Source organism: Chenopodium album, chromosome 21 (genome assembly GCF_948465745.1).
Source record: "Chenopodium album chromosome 21, dcCheAlbu1.1, whole genome shotgun sequence".
Classification (NCBI taxonomy): domain Eukaryota; kingdom Viridiplantae; phylum Streptophyta; class Magnoliopsida; order Caryophyllales; family Amaranthaceae; genus Chenopodium; species Chenopodium album.
The window spans coordinates 1,502,877-1,509,321 of NC_137854.1; the positions used below are offsets into that span (position 1 = coordinate 1,502,877).

Here is a 6,445-nt window from a genome sequence, read left to right on the forward strand (position 1 = left end):
CGAAAACAATATGAACCTGAACTAGTACTCGACCCAATTAAAACATGAATCCGAGTCATGAAAGGTTTATTAAAATTTTACATACCTTTTATTCAGCTTATATACTGATATAATTATGTAAACCTTCAATCCAATTTAATAATATCTTTTGTCCAGCTTATATACCTTTTGATCTCTATTACTCGTATATAGGTTTAATAAAATCTTGATGATGCTTCATCAAATTATGAAAGGCGTAATTATATACTTCAACTTGGCCATCGATAATTATTAGAATTGAACTTGAACCAAAACCCGACTCAACACTAACCCGAACCCGAACCCGAATGTACCATCTTGTTAACCCATCTAAACCCGACTCAACACAAACCGAACCTGAAATTGAACCCGATCTGATTTTAACTTGAATTGAACCCGACCTATATCCAAATAGGTGATCAACCCGGTATAACTTGAACTGAAAATGACCCGACCTGAATCTGAACCTGATCTGAAGCTAGATTGACCCGACATAACCTGATCCTGATCTAACCAGAGACCTAATTTGACCCGACCCAAGCTCGACTTGAATACCCGAATTGACAGCTCTACCTAAAAGACAATCTGCTGCAAACCAAGTATAGTTGTTTGATTAGACATACAACGTATTACTTCTTTGGAACGATTTGGTATACCGTCGGAAGTTCCTAACCTAGGAAGTCCCTCCATTGTTGGGAAACAGTACTTACTTCTTGTGCTATTACCAAACAAACTGCACATATTTCTACTTATAAAGAAACAATTTAACTTTAATCTGGATTACAAATCAAATCGATGTAAGGACATTAGAAGCTAAAAGTTTAAATTTTATAGACAATGAATAAATCTCTCCTAAATATCCTGTTGAGTTCCTTGACTTGACAGAGGTATAGTATGCACCTACGCATATACAGGAAGCAAAGGTATAGTGATGGGGGGAGGGGGGTCTAAAACAGCCAGTTGATGGTAATGTTGCCAAGCCACAAGAAGAACGGAAACTGAGCTAATGCAATCAAGAGCAAAAGAACATGATGCTTGCCTGAGTTGTGACTCCTCACCTCTGCATACAAAACTCTCTTCATTGTCTTCACTAAGAAGATTCCCATGCTAAGGCAGCTCAGCAGTAACACTATATAATAAGAGTGTCTCCAGAATAATTTTCCAAAGAGAGCCAAAGATATACCCGTAAATGCATAACCAGCGTATGCCACAATATCTAGCAATGGTGTTTCCCCAATGCTGAGTGACATTAATGACACTTTGAGACCTACAACCTGAAAAAACCAGCCTACCAATCCTTTCATAAGCAGCCAATTCACCGTCTCTGGGTTAAACCTGGACGATTTGGGAAAACAATTTTTCATAAAATTCTTCTACTAAAGAGTAAAGCTACAGAGAACAGCAGTTTTACCAGTTGAATTACCAACATTGGTATAAACTAAACACAGGCCTGAGGCCTCCATTACAATCAAGATACATGCTAGTCAGTTCAACAAGACAACAAGTATATAAGAAAACTAGTCTCACACTCTCAATCACAGTTTAGAAGATACCTCCAGCCCTTTCCGAAACTATAACTTCACCAAGAGGTGTTATAAATACAAGCACTCTCCTTATTCCCCTTTCATCAACCTGGACGGCTTAGTCACTAATACTGTAATACATAACTGTGGTTGGTTTGATACTTGCCAGGAAGTCGTACAATCTTTAAGGTGAAAACAATCTCAATACACTGATTTACAATGAAAGCTTCCAGATATTTTCCTAGCTTTGGTACATAAACTATATACTAGTATATTACAAGTGCTAGATATTTCCAGATATAAATTTATGTTTTGTTTCAAGTGCTAGATAAAGAAAAAATATGTTGGCCATCTCAAGTTGTTCCCAGATGTACCATATTAGAGATAAACCAATTTTACTTCTTAAATAGGAAGGATTTGTGCTTCTATACACAGGAGAAGGGACCAGCCCACACATGGAACTCACACCCCACAAAATCCACAATAACCCCCTCTTACATCATATGGTTTGATTTGATTGTGGATCCCAAACAATCATATCATATTCAATGATCTTGAAACATCAATAACCAAATATACCATATTTAATGCTTTTACAGCAATTATACCACATTCAGGAGGAGTCAAAACCTGGAATAGCAAACGACCATTGATCCAAAGCAAACTAAAGTACTTACTTTCCACTCAGTCCCAGGGAAAAACCAGCAAGCACAACATAGGAAAGAAAGGCCATCAAAGGAATGTACAAATCTGGTGCGTTAATGTCATAAATTGGGGGTTTGTAGGAAATTTTGCCTGCCATAGGCTCAGTTATCCTCGTCCAGTGTCCCTACAGCAAAAAAGAGATTCAAAGAAACAGAATATAAACTACATTGCTGCACATAAAGAAAGCTTTAGAATACCACAAGACAAAATAAAAAAAATTTAAATTATAATATTAACAATGTGAGGAATGCTTACTCGATGCAAATAAGGAGCCAGGACAATCTTTAACTTGCTCCTCACATATTCATCATTCACTTGGAAATAATATTGGGGGTCAGCAAAATACCTACTTATCTGTGAGATTTCATAACCATGAGAGATAAGAAATGAAAATTATTTAATCTTAGATGTTTAGTGCCACAAAATCAAGTCATAAGAAAAGGACTACTACAAAGTACTAGGGATGAGCCAAGAACCACCAAAATGAAAATGGCAGTATGAATTACTAGTCATTAGGTAGCACATGTAAGAAAGAAATCAAAGCTGAGTAAAACGATACCCGAGAAACCCATATTTATTTTTCTTCATAGTAGTAACGCATATTCATTAGTGTACTGGGGAGAGGGGGGTCAACGTAGAATATGAGGTGTCATCATGTCTAAGGAACTCACACTTATACAATACTAATTAGTCAACAAGTATTTTCTCAACAAAGACAAGGGTTTTCACTTCTTCAAATGATGAATATATAAATACAGTACAAAGTAATATCTAATACTTGTACTTGCTTCCTTCAATTTAATCTTAAGAACAATAGTATCAGGAACTACTTAGATTGCCTAAGCCAAATCCAAAAGAGAATTTAGAATTCTGTAGCCAAAGATTTCAGATTTTCAGCCAACTTTAAGAAACTTGGATGCCAAATTAATAAATTTTATAAATAACATACATTTATAGGAAATTGAAAGATTCTAATAAGAATGAGAATATCCATTTCAAGCACAGCAGTCAGCAGATCTATAAGATGACATAATATTGGTATAGGGTACTTACATTGCTTTGCACATACTCAGAACTTGAACCGAATATTTTCTCCCCGTATGCACTCAATCCACTACTAATCAACCCAGAAGTTGCCCCAGAGAATGCATTACCAAATGGAATAGCTTGAGGAAAGGAAGGTTGTTGGCCCCCAGGCTGAGCTCCCACATTATTGTACATATTAATTATCTGGAATATTTTGGCCAAAAACCATCATGAATAACATGGACAGAAATGCTAGCAACATAACCCTATAATCTTATCTATTCTAACAATAAACTAATTCCTCAAGAAAATACAACAAAAAAATAAAAAATCAATCCTGCTGAATCTAATCCAATGTGTTATCATAAATGTATTCTCCTTCCTAAATAGCTATATAAGGAGTATTACTCTTGAGTTTCGAGCATCACTGCAACTTCTAAATCAATTTGCAAACCTTTAAAACGCACTAATCAGTAATGTAGAGATAAAGAACTTAGATTAACCCACACCATGTTCAATGGAACTAATCTGGGTGACCACCAATTGTAAATATCAATGTCAAACGATCACCTAGATTATTGTTATGAATTACAGCGGATCCAGAAATTTGAAAACAAGGATGTGGAATTGTGGATACGAGATCAAAATGAACAAATACAAAATGCAGAGTCCAAAATCATAATAAAATCAACAATTTGAACAATAGCAAAATTCTTCAAATTCAACATCCCAACAATTCAGCATTTATAATCACATTCCTTCATAATACGGAGCATTGGTAGTTCGATGATTATAAAACCCTAATGAAAATAAATTCAATAGCCGAAGTTATTAGCACCCATTAAGTTGAATTGTTGAAACTCCATACAATTACATGTAATAATAACCCATATTCAAAACTAAGACAATCCAAATGTGAGTGAAATTCAAGACTATTTGCAAATATTTACATAAAGATCTTCTCTTTTTTTAAATCAATCAAGATCCCAACTCATGAATTCAAATAGCAATGTCATATATTTTAGGTTGCAGAAAAAAAAAATGTAAGCTTCACCTAAATCACGAGGAATCCCAGCAACCTGAAACTGTCGGAGAAAGCGGAACTGGTCGGCGGTCGGCTAACAGCACGTTAGAGCGATGCAGGGTCAGCCGAATGTGAGGCCGGAATGTTTAGGAAGAATCAATATTGGCTTAAAAAAAGAAAATTTGCATTTGTAGCCAATTAAAATTCGTATTTTGCAAATTGCACCTATTTTTAAAAAAAATTGCAAATTGCAGTCTAAAAGTTTGTATAAATTATAATTGCAATCCGATTCAACTTTTTCATTGGTTTACATGTCGAAAAATCTTCGGTAAGGGTTTTAGAGGTCATTTTAGGTCTTAAGGGTCCGAATTGAGCTCTAACTTAGCCAAAAAATAACCTAAGTGTCTCATTTTTACAATTTTTCATAAATTGATACATTTTTGTTACGCAAAACGAGGCACTAACGATATTTTTTTTGCTAATTTTGAGCTTAATTTGGACCCCAATGAGCTAAAATGGCCCCAAAACCTTTACTGAAGATTTTTCGACATTTAAACTGATGAAAAAGTTGAATCGGACTGCAATTTACAATTTATACGAAATTTTGGGCTGCAATTTGCAAAATACGAACTTTAAATGACTGCAATTTACAAATTTTCCCTTAATTACCTAGTCCGATTTTTTTAGTTGCAACTTTGGGTATTATTTGAGAGATAGTAAAAAAAAATAAAAATCGATAATTATGTATTGGCTCATATCAAAAAATTACCACGGGCCAAGAGCCCAAGAGGCCCAACCCAAATAACTTTAGCCAAAATGGGCTTGTAATTTTCTTACTGGATTTCATGGGCTACTAGTCTATTAATATAAAAATTGTTTTTGTTTTTTGGTTTTTTTTTTTTTTTTTTTTTTTTTGAGGGAAAGAATGAGGTTGACATAGTGGAACCTTAACTATCTGTTTGAAGAGGAAACAAGTTTCCAGAGAGTTGTAGTTAGAATTTGAAAAGTAGTTGTCCATGTCCCATAAATATGGCAAAGCTGGCCCATTGCCTATACAAACAGACCTAACCCTAGCTTCCCTACCTCCCACTTTCTTGCCTTTCAACACCCCTTATTTGAATATTTGACACCAATATATGGATGTGGATTTTTTTTTTCTAACAAAAAAGCTCTTTGTACTTCATTCAACTTTGTTGTGGATACTTGGATATGGGTAATGGGTTACTTCCTCCATCTCTTCTCAAAACAAATACGTTATTTGGGTTATATGTTTGTTAATTCATACGAGTAATTCAAACAATTAATATCCAAGAAAATGTTTTACATAATAATGTACAAGTACCGAAGTATTAGTATAATTATTTAATCAAAGTTAGTATCCGTGATATCTTTAAAGTATTAGCAATTTTCTTGAACGCCAAATATATCTGTGACATGTATTAGGATACAGTATCCACATTACTATACTATAGACTTCTGAAAAGAGTAGATATATAACATTTTGACAAACGTATTATTATGCTTTTATGGCCACTTATCAAGTACTTGTGACATAAATCTTTGCTAATCCTTGGCATATCCCATATATATCATATGCAACGTAACCGCATACAAATCTGCGAATGAATGATTGAAGAGGAGACCGTATCTTCCTATCATTTTGGAAAATTTTACCATACTGAGATGTTAACTATAGTCCTTAATAATCTCCGGGAGTCCAATAGGGTCGGTGGAATCATCCAATATGCCCATAAATGGTCATTTTACCGGCCCGTTGACAGCTTGCAGTGATTTCGTAAATTCAAGCCTAACACGTATGTTTATGATAACATATAATGATCATATATGGTTTCAAACAACAATATATGACCCCGAGATGTATGCCCCAGGGTCTCAACACTTTTTGCCACCGGACCCCAAAACCTCAAAAACATGGATTATAGCCTTTAAATTTGTAATTTTTGAACTTTTTTTCGCCCGAAAATAAAAATTGTCGAGATGTTAACCATGGTCCCTAATATCCTCTGGGAGTCCAATTTTGTCGGCGGAACCATCTAATATGCCCTTAAACGGTCATTTTACCCAATCGCAACTTGCACCAATTTTGTAAACTCAAGCCTACTACGAACGTTTATGACATTATGTAATG

At 34.8% G+C, this 6,445-nt stretch overlaps 1 protein-coding gene across 2 annotated transcripts; it reads right to left on the reverse strand.

Moving 5' to 3' along the window:
• Positions 1-805: 805 nt before the first annotated feature.
• Positions 806-4,444, reverse strand: LOC145602077 (uncharacterized). Of its 2 annotated transcripts, XM_081658213.1 has the most exons (5): positions 4,327-4,444; positions 3,300-3,476; positions 2,502-2,600; positions 2,219-2,370; positions 807-1,353 (listed from the first exon to the last, which is right to left on the reverse strand). In XM_081658213.1, exons 2-5 carry the CDS (start codon positions 3,465-3,467, stop codon positions 966-968), a joined length of 807 nt encoding a protein of 268 aa, XP_081514339.1. In that variant the 5' UTR covers positions 3,468-3,476; positions 4,327-4,444; the 3' UTR covers positions 807-965. The 2 variants fall into 2 exon arrangements, with proteins under 2 accessions (XP_081514340.1, XP_081514339.1); XM_081658214.1 differs by lacking the exon at positions 4,327-4,444 and having other exon boundaries at positions 806-1,353; positions 3,300-3,645.
• Positions 4,445-6,445: the final 2,001 nt, after the last annotated feature.

Excerpts from the sequence above, each read along its gene's own strand:
- LOC145602077 (XM_081658214.1), bottom strand. The coding sequence starts at position 3,467 with ATGTACAATAATGTGGGAGCTCAGCCTGGGGGCCAACAACCTTCCTTT. Across the intron at positions 2,371-2,501 it reads TGGCTCCTTATTTGCATCGA|GGACACTGGACGAGGATAAC; the intron begins GTAAGCATTCCT and ends TTTTTGCTGTAG. Across the intron at positions 1,354-2,218 it reads TCCCTGGGACTGAGTGGAAA|GTTTAACCCAGAGACGGTGA; the intron begins GTAAGTACTTTA and ends CAAATCGTCCAG.